Consider the following 20,993-nt stretch of genomic DNA (forward strand, 5'->3'; position numbering starts at 1 on the left):
ACAATCAACAGAATTCAAAATTTAATGTTTATTTTAAAAAATGACAATCATATAATTTCCTGCTAAAATTAGACACAAGTTTGTGTAAAACTTCAGGTACGATGAACACAATATGGATGAATGATTTTTTGCAGACAGTTTTTTGCAAATCACAGAATACTTTAATGGTAATTGTTGCATCACAGATGAGCACCATATCACAAGTCTGGCCAATCATTTTTCAGCTACCTGTCAGTCTAGCCAATCATAGTTAACTTGGCCATCCGTTTACATTAGAATAACAGTCGGCTGAAGGTTTGGCCAATCACGTTCCATTCAGCTCTTGCTTTAGGCAATCATTGTTGTTCAGCCAGCTGTTAATCCTCCCAGCCAATGAAAGACAGTTTAGATCAGCTGAAGAAATATTCTGACTCTAGCACTTTGTTCAAATCAAATGTACCTATAATAAAGTTGAAATATACATCTTAGTAAATTACAGCTTAAAATTTATATGAAAATTATGTACACTCCATATACATGTATCTAACCATTGTTTGTGATGGTTCAAAAGCAACACTGTCATACAAAACACATAATAACAATAAACTTGCATTGAAATAAAACTTATCTATTGGACCAATGAAATTATAAATAAATATTGGCAAGATCTAGTACATGTATCTGAAAATAGCCCACCTTTCTCTGGTACACTACTGACTAATTCCTTGAGATTCTGCACGGATGCCTCATGTTTTTTGTCTAACTTTGGGTGCTCCCTAATTAGAAATACAAACACATAGAAATACATTTGTACAGTACATGTATCTGAACACCAGTAATTGATTTAGCAAATTTCAAGTCTCTACAAAAAAATGCTGACCTTTGGTATTTTTTTATGTAGTTTAGGAAGTCTGATGAAAGGGTTTCCAACAGAGGTTGACTGTGCAAGGCCACAAACTGTTTCCGACATAACTGCAAAGAAATAAATGTTACGTTAAGAGAGATGACCCATTGGCTTTCATTTAACATACAATTAAAATGATCTATGGCAGATAAAAGCAAACATATGTACACATTCTACTATAGAATAATTCTGTAGCAAAGGTAGCAAATACATTGGTAGAGCATATTAAATTGCAGAAAATAAGCCTTTTGACATTATTATCTATATTCTTTTTTTGTTTTCTTTAAATTAAATGGATTTCAATATGCTCAGGATGAAAAACATAGAGACAGAGAAAGAACTCTAGTTCTTCAAGGTTGTCCCACCCTGACCTTATTCATTAGATCCACGTCATTGGCATGTGTCCAGTAACAGTCATGTACAGAAGCGAAGGTCAGGCCAGCCCTAAACAAAAAGTAATCACTTCTGAGTAATGCACTAAAATACTTGTACTTATATTGTATATATTAGTCGCTAGAACTGGGTTCTGCAGTTGTCCATGCATAATAAATGTTTATAAAATCCTATGCAGCAATTATTACACACAAAGCCAACTACTGTACCTGTTCATTTCCAGTGAAGTGAGCATCATGTGACTTGCATCAATGGAATGAATATAATTTGGAGGAAAACCATTTCTTTGCTTTCTACTGTCAACTCTAATGAAAAGACAAAAAAAATTCTATCTCATTCTTACTCTTTGAATCAAACTTGACAATAGAATTATTAATACCAATTTTAATTACAACCTTTTTATTTTATTGGTTGCCTTCGTATATACATGTACCTACATGTATCAGTCAATGATAGCTTTCGTAGCTGTTAGGTCATATGATTATGCATCAGTGTTTGCTTACTTTAGTTTCATTAATTCCTCAATAGTGTAGCTGGTGGTTAACTTTTTGTCACTGGCTTCCTTCATGTAGGGCTGTATAACAGGGATTCCCATTGGCATGACCCACTGGGTGGGCATCTTACAGTCCTTGGCTAGCCCCTGTGCAATCAGGGTGAACCAGTTCTAAAGAAGAAATAATAATCGTGTAAACATCATCTATTAAGACTGTATAAGATAAACTTTAAAATATGGGGCTCTTAATGTGGAAAATACTTATTTCAAACCCATATAGATTTTGTCTTTATTACATAAGTACTTGATACTTTGCTTTGACTTTCTGGTTTGACCTGCCTGAACGCAGTTATATGCATAGACTTTTGTGTCCAGTAAATTACTTTTACGCCCCCGAAAATTATTAAGCCCAATTTGTATCCCATGTGATTTTCTGAAATCATAATCCTTTTTCTGATCATTGATTTGCAAAAAAGGTACATGTATATCTAGTCAATAATTTATAGCAGTATCCACTTTTAAAAAATCTTTCAGAACAGAGGTGAGCTACAGTTATTTTGTAAACCTTTTTGTTTGTATACAGTGTAAACTCTGTACAAACCTGGATTGATCTTGCACTAGAGAACATCTCTTCTAAGGCTTTGAAAGTACACCTAGCTAGGTAAACACTAGCAGGCAGGTGAAGGTCGCTGACAAGGGACTCCTGGGGCAGGGTACTGATCTGTTTGTGAATCTGTAACTTTGCTCCGTACATTGTGACCCCATACACAGAGGTCATGACTGTCTGCTTGATTGTCTGATATCAAAATTGACATAAATAAACTTCAAGTGAGAAATGATTACTGTATACAGGGAAATATTCGCCCCCGTCTTATTTTCGCTCCTTTCGCCCTTGTTGACAGCGGGCTAATTTAAGACTGGATGAATTACAATACATTGTACTCCTATTATTCCTCTTTAAACACAAATTTGTCTAGGCGAATTCAAGACGGGGCGAAACCGTTTGCAAGTGATGAAGGGCGAAAATGACATGCAGTGAAAATAACCCTGTATTCAGTAATGTCATATCTACTAGAAAATTAACTGAAAACCAGAACACTTTTTTATGCGAATTTCTGATTTATCTGAATAGAACATTAACTCAAAGTCACCTTTCTTTTGATGAGGCCATCTAGTTTTTGTGCGATCTCAAGGCCTTCCTCAGCATCTCTCTGTCGGATTTTCTCAACCTAAATAAAACCAATCATGAAAAGAACATTCATTATCAAAGGTATACAGTTCTACATCAATTTTTTCCCAAATGACCTTCTTGTGATTTATTTTTTAAAAAACAAGCATTCTGAGAGTATTGCATAAGCAATACACATTCCCTACCGGTTTGTGGAAATTGTGAAAACAATGCACTGTTATGCAGAATATCGAACATTAAAAAATTGGAACATAAAAAATTAATTTTCTTGAAAATATGTCAACCAAACGCTACAAAAGAGTCAACTTGATCTGTAGTTTGACATTTTGAAGCTGTTCATCAAATTTCATATTATTTCTCAAACGCATAAAGAAAAAAAGTGTGGAAAACTGAAGTGGGACAGACAGACGGACGGACTGACGGATGCAGAGGAAAGCTATAGTCCCCTCCGGTGAAAACCGGTAGGGGACAAATAACAATACTTATAAATTAATTAAGGGACCCAGTCAAAAATAAGTCAATGCAATGGACTGTATTTGAGAGTGTTTCTAGCACTGACCAGATCCACCACATCACTGTACACATCCTGAGGGTGGGTGAAGGGACTGAGATTAACCGACTCCGCCCCTGCCTGATCCCTGCCCAAGGCAGCGTAGTGCTGGAGACCATTACAGGAGCCGTCTTGATGAGTTGGGAAGTAAGACACAAACTGAGCGGGGTCTTTTGACCGCATTGCAGCAGTCACCTCTATACAAGCTGCTAGAGTCTGGAATGGTTCATCTGAGGTTTGCCACCATTTTCCTCCCTGTGAGATATTGTGTGTCATAGATTATATTTACACAGCAAATTACTAAATTACCTGTAGAGGAAATTTGGGAATAAAGGCTAAATTGATTTTGTAATGGCACAGGTTGTATGGACAGCAACAACAATGCAGCTTTAACAGTCACACCTGTCAGATTATAACCAATTACCGGTATATACCTTCAGAGGATTATCAGCAGAATCCATTATGTCAGACATTAATGTATTGGCCAGGTGAAGCCTTTCTTTATTTGATGACCTAAAATTGATAGCTTATTCTTAATCAACAATTAGTACATACATCCTACATCTTCTTATTAACTTTTTACACTCTATACCAATCAAGTGGTTGTCTTTTTTCTCTTTTCAACAACAGCATGTAAAGATGAACCTTTTTTAAGTCTTAAATATTCCTTGCAGACATGTCTTGTTACCTTTTTGCAAACCCGGTCAAGTTGATCAAATGGATCTTCAGCCAGTCCAGTCCTTTCTCCCCCAAGGGTTTCCCATTGGCAAACTGGAAGAGTGATCTCCTCACATCATCCCCTGTGTAAAGTTGGAAAATAGAGTTAAAAAATGTATAAATACATGTATTTTAAATCTCAGTACATGTAATTTACATTGAATGGTACATGAGACACACTGTGTATCAAGAATTAAGACTAAACAATATACTATACACAGCACAGTAATGTATCTCAAAACTTATTAAGACATGAGCACATTACCTAATGTCTAAATATTATTGCAGGACCACTGCTTGCTGTACATACCGTGATAGTTCAGGTGAGGCATGAATGGGTAGCATCTCCCTCTGAAATCCAAACTATGGGGGAACCAAATGACTTCATCTCTAAGCTACAAATCAAATCTGACAAATTAAAAATAAGTACACTAAATATATTTGCTTACTAGCATCTATGTTATTAAAAATTAGAAAATTCCCAGGATGTATAAAATTAATTTAATAAACACTTCAAATTACCAATTTACCAATGATTAAAATTTTAGATGGTTATTTACAGGTAAAATGTGAGTATTATGCAACTTAACACTGTAATAATTAAACCCATTTCCCTTCCCCTTCTCACCGAATCAGCTATGGTCAAAGTTCTGTGTAAGTGACACCAAAGACTGTGAGTCTCGGCTCGCTGCTTCTTTAAATTGTAAAAAACAGTCCACAGTTCAGCTTTCTTCTTTTTCAATTCTTCCACTTCTTGTGCATATTGTTTTTCTAACCTATTAAATAAATAAATTAAATCTTATTAAATAAAATTATTAATATAAATATCAATATTATTATTACCGGTAAATAAAATCTTAGTTCACTTATTATGTCTTAGGCAATGAGAACTCATACATTTTTATTAAAAACTTGAATTTGTCTAAACCTAGTTGACATAAAGCACCATGTGAGCAGTATACATTTACATAAATTTTGCTTACTCTTTTGTTTCTTGGAGAGGAAAAACTGGTTTCTGCAGAGTATGTTTGGCTGGTGGAAGGTCCAAGAAAGCTCCAGCATTCTCTCTAAACAATTCCAAAACAACATCTAACATCTGAAATGAAAAGAACAATATCTTTGTGATAAATTCATTTTATAAAATAAAGATAAAAGCCTGGTAGAATGAATCCTGATTAAACTCTTGTTTCATTGTTATTCTTTAAACTCATTAAATTTTGAAGAATTTACATGTAGTACATATTCATGAAGTACCAGTTATTTTCCATACTGCTCTGGGCATTAAACATTTCACACATTGTAAACTATACCCTACCCCGATACTTACTTTGGTGTTGATTTTCCAGCCACATGTTCCTAATATGTTCAATGAGTCCATGACAGGATGAAGAGAATTTTCAGGATACTTCTCCAAATACTTCAGCTCCATTTGTTTTTCATCTAGACATCTTATCAAATCACCTGTGAAATGTGTACAATCTCGTGTATAATGTAAAGACAATATTTCAAAAGAAATCAACAGGATCTGGAGTACAAATAAATTTGTAAAATGGAAATGTATCTATAATGCATAGGCACAAAAGGAAAACCATGTTTTATAAAAGAGATCAGCTATCACCAAAAGTCCTATGGGCAATAATATTGACAAAAAAGGATATATAATCCTCTCAAATATAGAGTTAATAAAAAGAAGATTGTATCTTATATCTTAACACCCTATGACTTACCGGTAGATAAAATTTTAATTGTTTGTGACAAGTTTATCAATAATAACTTTGGGTTATCATCTGATACACATTTAAAGAAATCCATTCAAAATAAGCTTTGTCACCCTCTCCCCCAAGCACATAAACAAGGTACTCATTGCTGTATGTGGTAAAGTACTCACTGTTGTATGTGATAAAAGTACTCACTGTTGTATGTGATAAAAGTTCTGACTGTTGTATGTGATAAAAGTATTAACTGTTGTATATGATAAAAGTACTGACTGTTGTATGTGATAAAAGTACTGACTGTTGTATGTGATAAAAGTACTCACTGTTGTATGTGGTTAAAGAACTCACTGTTGTATGTGATTAAAGAACTCACTGTTGTATGTGATTAAAGAACTCACTGTTGTATGTGGTAAAAGTACTGACTGTTGTATGTGATAAAAGTACTGACTGCTGTATGTGATAAAAGTACTCACTGTTGTATGTGGTTAAAGTACTCACTGTTGTATGTGATAAATCCACCGAGTTGTTTACTCTGCCAAGGAACTGGAGGTACCATCATTGGATAAAAAGCTTGTTCACTTATTAGTTGTGAATGAATCTTATACTTCTTTAACCTGGGATTTATCTAAAATATTCATCACATGGGAAATCACAATGTAATTCAATTAAAAGTCTTAAAAAGAAACCCTAAAACATGCTGGTACATGTATATGGACGTGGTAGACAGTGAATCATTTCATCATGTACTATAAATGTGGTTATTCATGCATGGGGGAAGTTTACACCAGTTAAGCAGTAAGCTGCATTAAATACCCACATGTACATGTGTATGGTTATTATTACATATGGTATCAAAGTTTTAAAGAAAACAAAACCTAGTTTATTGCTAGAATTGTAAGACCAATCAGTGAAATATCAATCTGAGTTATTAATTCATAAATAGTAATCAACAATAATTAAAAAGCTGATGTGTTGATCTTGATCCATATTGATAACTTGTTGCAATCAATAAGAAAAGTTTAAACTGGTGATAGAGCAGATATTTTAGAGACTGACCTTAGAACACAGTGACAATGTAATAGGGCATTAATTGCAATAAATCATTATTATGCATGTTTCGGTAATAGAAATAACAGTGTAGAAAAGCTTTTTTGTTTTATTAATTTAAAAGTTGTTGGTCCTTTGATCACAAAGTTGTAATTTGTTTTTTTTTTTTTGCTTTGGGTTCATACAAAACACTTTAACTAGCACATACATTTAAGTAGGGTGAAATTTTGATATGCCATATATATAATGTGAATTGAAAATCACATGTTATGTCTTCTCTGCAAAAATAAATATATCCAACCTTAATACCATACATCCGTTAGTTTTTGTGGTGATCTTTTTCACAGTCACTTTTATAATCGCAAATCATTAAATACATAGAAATCATATCCAGTATTACTTTCTACAAGGAACTTTTCAAATTGCAAAAAATCAAAACAATTTAAAATCTTAAAATTGTGTGATATCCCCCCCCCCCAAAAAAAACCCCTGGATATATCGTATGTAGGTTTGTATATGTCATAAAATACATAAAAGTACTTACACTAACAAAGGTTAAAAATCCATCTTCATTTCTCCTCACTCTGGAGGAAAAATTGAGGACTGGTTCATTTGATACAGTCCTGAAAGAAAAAGAGTACCACATTCAATTAAGATGTTGATCTAATATTTATAATAATATATATAAAATTCCTTGCCTCGTTTAATACAAACACAAACAATGATCCACTACAATTCACTTACCCATCTTTTTTGTTTATCTGTATATCAAGATTATACTTCAATATATTGTAAAGATATTTTCCAATCTGAAAAAGATAAAGCAGTTCTTTATATTGCTGCAGGTGACAAGATCAATATACATTGTATATTTTTTTTTTACTACAACATTGTAGGCTAGGGATTAACATTTATTATACCCAAGAGGGTTTAATTGTTGCTGTGAAATTATATATTAGGACAGTAAATTTCAGAATCATTCAACCAACCATCAATAATTAACTTTTTTTCTATAATTCATGTTTACACATGTACTTTATTACACATGTATATTTACACATGTACACATGGCATGAAAATCAAACCTCCCCGATAACTAAACAATGAATGAATGAATTTACAATCAGCACATGCTATCCTTGCAGCTGATGATGAAGGAATGCAGGATGTGTACTTACTGAGTATAATATTTGGTCCGAAAATGTAAAATCTGGAAACTAAATAGAAATAATATTACCATAAAGAATTTCATTTAAATTAAATTGGATATCAACATAATGTAAAATATGAAGAATTTTTCTTTATCTATACTTTTAAAACAGGATTTATAAAGGGATAACATTTTGTTGACTTGTGATCTAAAATGTTTTGTATGATTTGAAAATCAATTAAAATTAAAGGTTCTAACATTACATTTAGCAAATTTTGTTTTTGATTATGAAAAAAATAAGCATCCAAACTAAATTAACATTGATATTCATATGTACTATGGTTTCTTATTTTTCTTGTTGACAACTAATTTTCATGGCTTCTATTGCTGAACTGATCAATCAAATCAAAAGTTTAATATCAAAGTAAGAAAAGTGACTACATTTTCAATGAGGAAGACCATTATTTATGAATTTACAAAATTTAATCATAAAAAGATCATGGTCACCACACAAATTTTCAAAAACCATGAAAATTAATGCACATGCAGGAATGCTATTGTACCCAGTTTAAGTATTTAAACAAACATTTGTCATTTACTTTGGCAACTGAATTACATGGAAAAGTTAAATCATCAATCAATCCATACTGAAATAGCTTACAATTGTATTTGTGCCAGCATGCTTCATACATATTGACTGCCAAATTTCTCTGTGGCATCCTTTGATATTTCTTTCATTTAGAATCATTTCTACATATTCCTTGTAGACTATCTTTTGCTGAAAAAAATTGAATCATTTTAAATAGTTTAGGCCAAATAACAACATGGTTATGTACAAACTCCCTGAAATTCACAAAATAATATATTATGGTAGATTATCATGGAAAATGTAACCAATATGACTCAGGTGACTTACATATAGTATTGCAATAGTATGAAGAATCACTAAATATTAACTAAGGAAAAATAAAATCTAATATCACTTTGTTCCAGCAAAACATTATAAATAACTATACGGCAGGAATTTTGCACAAATGTTAAGCCTCTCTCTCTCTCTCTCTGTAACTGACAGCACAAATGATAAAAAGACTGCTTGTTTCTATAAAAACTGGGGAGGGGGTGTTGTAAAATATAACTGTACCAGATCCAAATGTCCGTTTTCTTTGAAGTACTTCTTTTGAATCTCATTTACAACAGCTCTTCCAATCTCTTTCTTCCTGAATCCCAATCCATATTCTTTCTCTTCTAATATTTCTATTTCCTTTGTTAACAAAATAAATTACATGCATATTAAGTACAAATTTTTATGATATATATCCAAGAAAAAAGGGCATGGTACAACAAATCTTATTACGGTACATGAATTTCATGTACTAGAGTCCTAAACAAATTGGAGTTACCTTTCCTTTTCATCCAAATGTCTTTTCACAATACCTGAAGTACTACTCTTTTGTGTGGCAAATAAACTCATTTGCCAACTTTTACTTTGTAATTAATTTATTGATGTCTTTTACTATTGCAGTTATGTCACAACTACTCACAATTTACCATTTTGCCATGCTAAAGAGCAGTATCACATTTATTGTAAAACAGACTGTTCTCATCAGGAATTTATTATAAGAGAGCACTACATTTACTACATGTATGCACATACCTTCATCATTATATCTACATATTGATGTGTCCTCAAAGCTTTCAAATAAGGCCAAAGTTTTGTAACATCTGAAGCAAAAAAAAAAACAACACTGCTTAAGGAGAAGAGACTGATTCATATCAATATGTGATGTATAAATGTATTCATTTATCAATTTCTTAGTGAATGGAATACCGGGTAAGAAGAAGGAATTCTACCTGAGTTCTCATTTTGATGACTTTTCCTCAGTGAAGATTTCAGTGCTGATGTCATTCTTTTCCTGAATTGCTCCTTCAACTCTTCTTTAGTCTATAATGAATAAAATTAGATGATAGCCTAAATTTTTTTTTCATTTACCGGTATACATGTAAAATATTATAGTTTGAAATGAAAATACATGTAATGGTAAATGGGGTCTGGATGCTGAATGTGTTATCCTTCAATAATGGTATATACATGTACTTTAGATATTGAATACACTATCCTAACACAATAAGGGCAAATAGAGGCTGAATACACTATTAAAAATAGACTAAATTTAAACATAAACAAAAATAACATTTGGCATACCAAATACACTATCTCGCTGAAAATGTGATCAGTTCAAACTTTGCTGTATACCTTCAAAGTCTTTTCTTCTTTTTTGGTATGTTTTGTATAATATGTGCTTTCCATACAAACTGATCCTGCTTCTTCATAGGTAAGCTGTTTTTGAAAGTTTTCTTCAAATTTCGCAGGTGATATGACTTGGAAAAATGGATTTGGCACATCCTCCTGTAATATATCTCAGTCAATTACTGGTGGGTGATACATGTAAATATTGAATAGTATAAATAATTTCTTTTTTAAAAATACGCATAAAATGTAAATGGTTCTATAACCATTCCTTTAAAAACATGCTCAATCTTACTGTTACTTAATATCTTTTGGTTTAAAAATCCCAAGTATTTTGAAAATACATATTGCATTGAATAGCAATAAATGTCCTATTCCAGGATGACATCTCCCATTTTACCAGTAGTACTTATTGAATGTAGCATTTTACCAAATTAGCACCTGTTGATCAATTCTTATCAATGGTTTGTCTCTAGGAAGGTAACCAAAAAGTTTAAAATCATTTCTCAACAGGACAGAGAATGAGTGAAGAAACCAAAACATATTGGCAGTTGGATGTAAAGGAAACGTTGTGACACCTCAAGATTCATTACTGATACATGTTATAGGGGACCAATAATTACACAACTATCATTGATAGAGGATAACTATACTTTCAAGTCTAACGACTCTAAATAATGGCTCTGCAAAAGAGAGTTCTATCTCTTTTTCTGTACTGGTAAGTTGTATACTATACTTACAGACAAGGGTTCATTAAAGTCTTGCAGTAGCGGCATAGAGTACAACTGTGTGGTATGTTGAGCATTTGAGATATGGCTGTACTCCGGGTCCACAGATTGAATCACCTAAATATATGTCAATAAATATAGATTAAATTTCTATACATACAGAAGACTTAATTAAAACCATCTTAATAATATGCTCCCCAAAACCAAATCTCAATAGAAATTCCTGTATACAAGGCTATGTGTTGATCATTTCATGATTAATACATTAATTTTATAATTTAAAACATGTCACTTATAATATTGGCATATAATTGCTTTCAAATTTAATAAAGATTTATAATAGGGAATGCTGCATGCACCACTTCCTACATGTATTAGAAATCTGTAATAAATTTCTACATGCACTGCATGTAGAGTTTATGGTCAAATAAAGTTCATGTACGCAGCACCTACATGTAAACATAGATGGACACAGCTATCCATTATCTACCTTAACAATTAGAGTGATATTGATACAGTGGAAAGGGAGGATGGTACGTGTAGATTTGACAACAACACATCACCTTTAACAATGTTGGCACATCTTTAGGAGTAAGATATTCACTTTCCTGAATCAAGCACTTCATATCCAAGTTCTAAAATGAATTTGTATAAAACAGTTTTTTAACAGAACTATTAAATTCATACAAATGTTAATGTCTATAAAATTAATATGAATCACTTGAGAAAACTGTATACAAGATAAACAAATATCTTATACAACAATAAAAGCCTTTAAAACACATACACCTTCAATATTTTTCAATTTTTGTTACCAAAACTTTTCATAATTTATCACTACTGAACCTGTTTATCCATTTGATGCAAAATTTCTTGGATTTCCTCTGGTTTGTGTGTCTTCTGACTCCCAATAACCAGTAATTGTGCAGCAAAGGTATCATAACTATGACCAATCTTTAACTTTTTCATCTGTTTTAATAATTCGTTCATCATCTTTTTGTTTCCCTAAAATCAATCAATCAATCAAATATATTGAAACATCACATTTAGTCAATCATGCCTTTGTATCAATCAGATTAGAATTTAAAAATGCTCTAATAAAATCATTAACTGAATCTTACTTTAAAAAAAAAAGGTTTCTATCTGTTCAGCAATAGCTTTTGTAATTCCAATGCAATAAACATCACCAAATTATTATTAAAACTAAAATAACACACTTTTCTTGCCCATCCCAGGAGAACACAGTTAAAGACCTGTGGGTTACTAATCTCAATGACCGGGTTCACCGTGCACTGCATCAAAACAGAATGAGCATGGTGGGTCTGAAAAAATAAGGAATAATGTATATGCTAATCAAATTGCACAACTTCATTTGAAATGAAATGCCGGTAAGTTTAATATAAATATCTAGTACATTTACCATGCAGTGGTAAAACTTTACAAAAAAACTTTCAGGACAGAAAGAAGACTGAACTTTAAAGTACATGTATCTGTAAACTGTTTACCGGTAGATATGTGTATGCAAATACAAGCACATACATGTACATCTTCTTTTCAATATACATTATGTATACTTGATTACATGATTTTTAGTCCATTTCCAGTAAATGTACAACTGCTTTTAAAAGAAGTAAGAAGAATGATAAATGGCCAGAATTTTAAGGTTATGAAAATTATTATGATTGAGCTATCCAATCATATTTCTTCAATATTTCTTCACTAAAGAGATAAAAATGACTTTTTACCATTCCTCCCATAATACATCCAATCATGTAACTAAGCAGGTCTTCATTGTTATCGAGTGACACAGTGCTTTTTGCTTTTGAGTCAATTTTAGTAGCTTTGTCTGCTACTTTTGGTTTCTTCTCATCTTTGCTTTTCTGTTGTTTGATATCTTGTTTATGCTTCACTTCAACAGTGTCCTTTTTTGTTTGCGCTTTTTTGCTTTCATCCTCCTGAAATACCGAATCTTTCTTATGGGAAGACTCCACCATAATGTTCTGATCATGTATCTTCTTCTTATCCATTTTTTTTCTTTTGCGTTTGTTGCCATTTTGAATGGTTGCAGCTTCACCAAATGTTTTAAATTCCACTTTTGAAGAAGAACTTGATGTAAAACCATGATCTTTAAACCATTTTTCAACATAAAGCTGTAGTTGTCGTCTTTTTAATCCTGTTCAATTTCAAAAGTATTGGAAAAGATCTGGTTCAGAACATGTTAAGAATTCAAATACATGTAATCTACATAAAAATCTTTAAAACCAAATATACAACAACATATCTATACATGATCTTTTCAATGATATTCTTACCAGCACTTAATATTTCAAGCTGGGTAGCAGCAGAGCTTTTGCTATCCCTGGAAATTACTTTCTTTTCTCCTCGACTAAAAATGATTGGTGGTTCTTTTATTTCATTTACTGGGATTTCTGCAAGTCTTACCAATTGATCTACAATAAGAATTATTTCAAAATCAATAATATCCATATTTGAACCTTCCATTCTTGTGAAATCATATGATGCACTATATTTCTGCCAGACTTTGAACAGGCAGTGCAAAGATTCAGCAATAGTCAGCTTAAGACTTAGTTTGATTCATCGTAACTGTTCGATGTTATATCGATTAAATCATATCAAGCGCTGTGTTGTGCACACTATCTAATTTGTGTGTTAGGTTTTGCTAATGAATAAGGCAAGTGGATCTGACTGTGTATGTTCAATGAATTTTTCTTTTTTTATTTACAAATCAAAGAGCAGCGCACTGTCTCTGATTTACATTGAAATCTTTGCTCGGCACATGGTCACATCATTTAAACAAGAATACAATTTATGATGCAGAGGATTAAAGTGACTTTATGGTAATTAAGAACTCACTATGCACACGTTTGCTGTACCATAATCATGTTTTACTCTAAATATATCATATGACAGATTGAATACGCATACATGACTCCACAAATTAATTTAATGGTTTTACACTTTGTCATTTGTAAGGTATTGAATAAAACAGACCAATATATTCATAAATTCATATTACCATTATTTTCATTCATCGATTGTCAATAGCACTGACATCTACCTCAACTTATATGCACTTTACTTTTTCTTACCTTCCTTGGGTTTAGACGAGTATCTAAGGATGCTGCAACTTCTACAGAAGAAGATGTCCCGATTCAACAATTTTCTAAAGTTTTGACGATAGACACACGGAGGCCATGCTTTAAGCAACTGTGACATCTCTGTGTGAATAACCAATGTCATTCAATATAAGATACCTTGAAACTTCGCATATTTACAACAACCATGTGTGTACAGACCTGGTTCTCATACCCACATAAATTTTGAGGACCAGTTAAATTTTATGCGATGTCTATTTACAGGAAATTACAACGGAATGGTAAGTATTGAATAAATATATTTTTTTAATCTTGATTATAAAAATCTCGTTAATTTTTAAAATTTCTTTCTACATACAGATAAGAGGTTTAAAAAAATGATAGTGTTTTCAATGTATGTTAAAACAGAGATCTAACAAAATATTATCATTAACATTGTATCAGAAGAAAATATTTTAAACTATTTAAAAAATCAGAGTGATATATAAAAAATCGCGGTTATATATCAAACAATATTTCAGATGGAAAATTAAATACTAAATAAAGTATATATTTTGTGTCTGTCTTGAATTAATTATATAAACTATTTTTTTCCATCTTTTGGGGTATATCTACGAACCATATTGTTAATTCGTGCTTGATTTCAAATCAGAATCATTATTCCATAATGACGGCATATAGCTAAACAAGAATTATTATTTGGCTATTAAGCCAGAACAAAGAAATGTATTGGGTGATTGTGAAGTCTATGAAGTGACAAAAATTTGTTTCTATTCTGATGCAATATCAACGCGACTTATTATAGTACGAGATAACAAACTTTTATATCCTATAACCAGGCACTATAACCAGGATGTGCGCATGCGTGAACCAACTTTCCATCGGGATCGGTAAACGATTGGGAGGAAATTCGAAAGCTATTTGGAGGAACTTCGAACTGATATATGTGCAATTTAAAAATGCGATTTTTGTATGAAAAATATGATCAGAAGTGATAAAAATGTTAGGTACATTAGATTTTACACCAAAAAATTAAATAAACAATTGAGAGAACAATCAAAATCAATGTTACAGGAAAACAACAGGCACTTAGCATCGGAGGGGGGTTGGGGGTTGGAATGGGGGCAGGGACAGGGGGACGGGACTGCCCCCCTCCAGCACACGTTTTCTCGCAGCAAATATTTTTCTTGAATTAACTTATAAAAAAGTAAATTAACATACAGTTGCAACCCCCCCCCCCCCAATGTTTTTGGGACCATGTAAAATTTGAAATGAAAGAGAGGAAATAAACTGTGAAATTGAAGTTAAAGGTACACTTAGCCCCCTACTCCCACGGATTAGGATTTTCAATTATTTAAAAAGTATTTAAATTGAGTTAGGGTTTTTTTCAAGGCAAGATTGGATGAGTCTGCCCTCAACCCACTTTGCTACGATGCTAGGTGCCTGAACAAAATATCATGGTTTCATTACATACATGTATGCTAGTATAAAGACTTTATGTAAACCAATATTATCTCGTGCATTGTTCCATTCACCAGGTTCTACAAACACCTTAGTCCAAAATAAATAAAAAATCCAAGACTAGGAGGGGAAGAAAGAAGAAATCTATTTTCCTTTTTTTTTTTACTCAGGAGCTATTTTGTTGGGGGGGGGGGGGGTATTAGGGGTGAACAGGTCACTGACCCCTTGTAGATCTATCCATGACCTATCACCAGGGTCTGTATACACATAACCAGGGTCAGTATACCCATTATCATGGTCTCCAGGGTCAGAGTACGTATCACCAGAGTCTGTGTGCCCATCACCAGGGTCTGTACACCCATAACCAGGGCTAGTATACCCATCACCAGGGTCTCCATACCTATCACCAGGGTCAGAGTACGTATCACCAGAGTCTGTGTGCCATTCACCAGAGTCTGTACACCCATAACCAGGGCCAGTATACCCATCACCAGGGTCTCCATACCTATCACCAGGGTCAGAATACGTATCACCAGAGTCTGTGTGCCCATCACCAGGGTCTGTTTACCCATAACAGGGCCAGTATACCCATCACAGGGTCTCCATACCTATCACCAGGGTCAGAGTACGTATCACCAAAGTCTCTGTGCCCATCACCAGAGTCTGTACACCCATAACCAGGGCCAGTATACCCATCACCAGGGTCTCCATACCTATCACCAGGGTCAGAGTACGTGTCACCAGAGTTTGTGTGCCCATCACCAGGGTCTGGATACCCATAACCAGGGTCAGTATACCCATCACCAGGGTCTCCATACCTATCACCAGGGTCAGAGTACGTATCACCAGAGTCTCTGTGCCCATCACCAGAGTCTGTACACCCATAACCAGGGCCAGTATACCCATCACCAGGGTCTCCATACCTATCACCAGGGTCAGAGTACGTGTCACCAGAGTTTGTGTGCCCATCACCAGGGTCTGGATACCCATAACCAGGGTCAGTATACCCATCACCAGGGTCTCCATACCTATCACCAGGGTCAGAGTACGTGTCACCAGAGTCTGTGTGCCCATCACCAGAGTCTGTACACCCATAACCAGGGTCAGTATACCCATCACCAGGGTCTCCATACCTATCACCAGGGTCAGAAAACGTATCACCAGAGTCTGTGTGCCAATCACCAGGGTCTGTACATCCATAAACGGGGCCAGTATACCCATCACAGGGTCTCCATACCTATCACCAGGATCAGAGTACGTATCACCAGAGTCTGTGTGCCCTTCACTAGAGTCTGTACACCCATAATCAGGGCCAGTATACCCATCACCAGGGTCTTCGTACCTATCACCAGGGTCAGAGTACGTATCACCAGAGTCTGTGTGCCCATCACCAGGGTCTGTATACCCATAACAGGGCCAGTATACCCATCACCAGGGTCTCCATACCTATCACCAGGGTCAGAGTACGTGTCACCAGAGTTTGTGTGCCCATCACCAGGGTCTGGATACCCATAACCAGGGTCAGTATACCCATCACAGGGTCTCCATACCTATCACCAGGGTCAGAGTACGTATCACCAGAGTCTGTGTGCCCTTCACTAGAGTCTGTACACCCGTAACTAGGGCCAGTATACCCATCACCAGGGTCTTCATACCTATCACAAGGGTCAGAGTACGTGTCACCAGAGTTTGTGTGCCCATCACCAGGGTCTGGATACCCATAACCAGGGCCAGTATACCCATCACCAGGGTCTCCATACCTATCACCAGGGTCAGAGTACGTATCACCAGAGTCTGTGTTGCCCATCACCAGAGTCTGTACACCAATAACCAGGTTCAGTATACCCATCACCAGGGTCTCCATACCTATCACCAGGGTCAGAGTACGTATCACCAGAGTCTGTGTGCCTATCACCAGGGTCTGTACACCCATGACCAGGGTCAGTATACCCATCACCAGGGTCTCCAGGGTCAGAGTACGTATCACCAGAGTCTGTGTGTCAGTCACCAGAGTCTGTACACTCATGACCAGGGTTAGAATACCCATCATCAGGGTCTCCATAGCTATCACCAGGGTCAGTGTACGTATCACCAGAGTCTGTGTGCCCATCACAAGTGTCAGTATACACATAACCAACAATAAAAAATCCAAGTCAAGGAGGGGGAGAGGGTGAAATCTATATTTTTTTTCTTTTACTCAGGAGCTATTTTGTTTGGGGGGGGGGGGGGTATAATGGGTGAACATGTCACTGACCCATAATAGATCTATCCATGACCTATCACCAGGGTCTGTATACACATTACCAGGGTCAGTTACACATCACCAGGGTCTCCAGGGTCAGAGTACGTATCACCAGAGTCTGTGTGTCTGTCACCAGAGTCTGTACACCCATAACCAGGGTCAGTATACCCATCACCAGGGTCTCCATACCTATCACCAGGGTCAGAGTACGTATCACCAGAGTCTGTGTGCCCTTCACCAGAGTCTGTACACCCATAACCAGGGCCAGTATACCCATCACCAGGGTCATCATACCAATCACCAGGGTCAGAGTACGTATCACCAGAGTCTGTGTGCCCATCACCAGAGTCAGTACACCCATAACCAGGGCCAGTATGCCCATCACCAGGGTCTAAATACTTATCACCAGGAATAGTTTACGAATCAATAGGGTCTGTGTGCCCATCACCAGAGTCAGTATATCTATCACAACAGTCAGTGCACTTATCATCAGGGATTGTACATCCATTACTTTGATCAGTAGACTTTCACCAGGATAACTGTACCTATTACCTATCACCAGAAATAGTTTACCTAACGGCCGTGTCAGTGTACGCATCCGTGGGTCTGAGGGCCCATCTCCAAGGTTAGTATACCTATCACAAGAGTCAGTACATTTATCACCAGTATATCTATCACATTCTCTATCACCAGGGTCAGTATACCTATCGACAGAGTCAGTGTACGTATCACAAGGGTCTGTAGCCAATCACAGGGGTCAGTATGTATCCATCACCAGAGTCGGTATACAAAAACGTGTAGATATTCTAAGGGTCAGCATACGTAACACCAGAATCTCAAAATCTATAACCAGGGTAAGTATAACCATCACCTCAGACAGTATACCTATCACAAGGGTCATGAGTGTCCGTATCACCAAGGTATGTGTAATCTTCACCAGGATCAGTATACCTATCACCAGGGTCACTCTACTTATCAACAGGGTCAGTATTACCTGACTCAGGTAATGGATATACAAACCCTAATGATAAGTGCACTGACTGTTGTGTTAGGTATACTGACCCTGGTGATGGGCACACAGACCCTATTGATGCGTACACTATCCTGGTGAAAAGTATTAAGACCCTGGTGAAGGGTAAACTGACCTTTGTTATGAATATACAGACCATGATGATGGGCACACAGACCCTAGTACTACGAACACTGACCCTACTAAAAGGAATAATGACCCAGGTGATATGTTTACAGTTCTGGTGATACGTACTCTGACTCTGGTGATAGGCATTATGACCCTGGTGATAGGTATTGAGACCCTGGTGATGGGTATACTGACTTTGGCTACGGATGTACAGACCCTGGTCATGAGCACACAGACTCTGGTGATACGTACTCTGACCCTGGTGATAGGTATTGAGACCCTGATGATGGGTATGCTGACCCTGGTTATGGGTGTACATACCCTGGTGATGGGTATACTGACCCTGTTTATGGGTGTACAGACTCTGGTGATACGCACTCTGATCCTGGTGATAGATATGAAGACCCTGGTGATGGGTATACTGACCCTGGTTATGGGTGTACATACCCTGGTGATGGGCATACTGACCCTGGTTATGGGTGTACATACCCTGGTGATGGGTATACTGACCCTGGTTATGGGTGTACAGACTCTGGTGATACGCACTCTGATCCTGGTGATAGATATGAAGACCCTGGTGATGGGTATACTAACCCTGGTAGTGGGTGTACAGACCCGGGTGATTGGTATACTGACCCTGGTGATGGGTGTACAGACCCCGTTGTTGGGCACACAAACTCTAGTGATGGATATAATGACCCTGGTGATAGGTATGGAGACCCTGGTGATGGGTATACTGGCCATGGTTATGGGTGTACAGACCCTGGTGATAGGCACACAGACTCTTGTGATACGTACTCTGACCCTGGTGATAGGTATGGAGACCCTGGTGATAGATATACTGACCCTGGTTATTGGAGTACAGACCCTGGTGATGGGCACACAGACTCTGGTGATACGTACTCTGACCCTGGTGATAGGTATGGAGACCCTCGTGATGGGTATACTGACCCTGCTTATTGGAGTACAGACCCTGGTGATGGGCACACAGACTCTGGTGATACGCACTCTGACACTGGTGATAACTATGGAGACCCTGATGATGGGTATACTAACCCTGGTAATGAGTGTACAGACTCTGGTGACTGACACACGGACTCTGGTGATACGTACATTGACCCTCAAAACCCTGGTGATGGGTATACTGACCCTGGCCATGGGTGTACAGACTCTGGTGATAGGCACACAGATTCTGGTGAGACGTACTCTGACCCTGGTGATAGGTATGGAGACCCTGGTGATGGGTATACTGACCCTGGTTATGGGTGTACAGACTCTGGTGATAGGCACACAGACTCTGGTGATACGTACTCTGACCCTGGTGATAGCAATGAAGACCCTGGTGATGGGTATACTGGCCCTGGTTATGGGTGTACAGACCCTGGTGATGGGCACGCTGATTCTGGTGTTACGTACTCTGACCCTGGTGATAGGTATGGAGACCCTGGTGATGGGCATACTGGCCCTGATTATGAGTATACAGACCCTGGTTATGGGCTCACAAACTCTGGTGATACGTACTCTGACCCTGGTGATAGGTATGGAGACCCTGATGATGGGTATACTGGCCCTGATTACGGGTGTACAGACTCTGGTGATGGGCACACAGACTCTGGTGATACGTACTCTGACCCTGGTGATAGGTATGGAGACCCTGGTGATGAGTATACTGGCCCTTATTATGAGTATACAGACCCTGGTGATGGGCACACAAACTCTGGTGATACGTACTCTGACCCTGGTGATAGGTATGGAGACCCTGGTGATGGGTATACTGACCCTGGTTATGGGTGTACAGACTCTGGTGATGGGCACACAGACTCTGGTGATACGTACTCTGACCCTGGTGATAGGTATGGAGACCCTGGTGATGGGTATACTGACCCTGGTTATTGGTGTACAGACTCTGGTGATGGGTACACA

The 20,993-nt window shown here is 36.5% G+C and overlaps 1 protein-coding gene across 1 annotated transcript; it reads right to left on the reverse strand.

The window, feature by feature from the left end:
- Nucleotides 1–6: 6 nt before the first annotated feature.
- LOC128190239 (DNA-directed RNA polymerase, mitochondrial-like) lies at nt 7–14,450 on the reverse strand. The gene is made up of 31 exons (XM_052862194.1): nt 14,224–14,450; nt 13,426–13,563; nt 12,859–13,286; nt 12,331–12,435; nt 11,960–12,118; nt 11,677–11,748; nt 11,126–11,230; nt 10,392–10,544; nt 9,989–10,079; nt 9,792–9,859; nt 9,279–9,398; nt 8,799–8,915; nt 8,166–8,204; nt 7,732–7,796; nt 7,532–7,610; nt 6,439–6,565; nt 5,553–5,686; nt 5,209–5,321; nt 4,854–5,001; nt 4,536–4,620; nt 4,197–4,308; nt 3,943–4,021; nt 3,518–3,763; nt 2,921–2,998; nt 2,371–2,565; nt 1,780–1,940; nt 1,486–1,581; nt 1,255–1,327; nt 860–951; nt 676–755; nt 7–439 (listed from the first exon to the last, which is right to left on the reverse strand). The coding sequence occupies exons 1-31, from the start codon at nt 14,372–14,374 to the stop codon at nt 390–392; spliced, it is 3,759 nt and encodes a 1,252-aa protein (XP_052718154.1). The 5' UTR covers nt 14,375–14,450; the 3' UTR covers nt 7–389.
- Nucleotides 14,451–20,993: the final 6,543 nt, after the last annotated feature.

This window comes from Crassostrea angulata, chromosome 6 (genome assembly GCF_025612915.1).
Source record: "Crassostrea angulata isolate pt1a10 chromosome 6, ASM2561291v2, whole genome shotgun sequence".
NCBI lineage: Eukaryota > Metazoa > Mollusca > Bivalvia > Ostreida > Ostreidae > Magallana > Magallana angulata.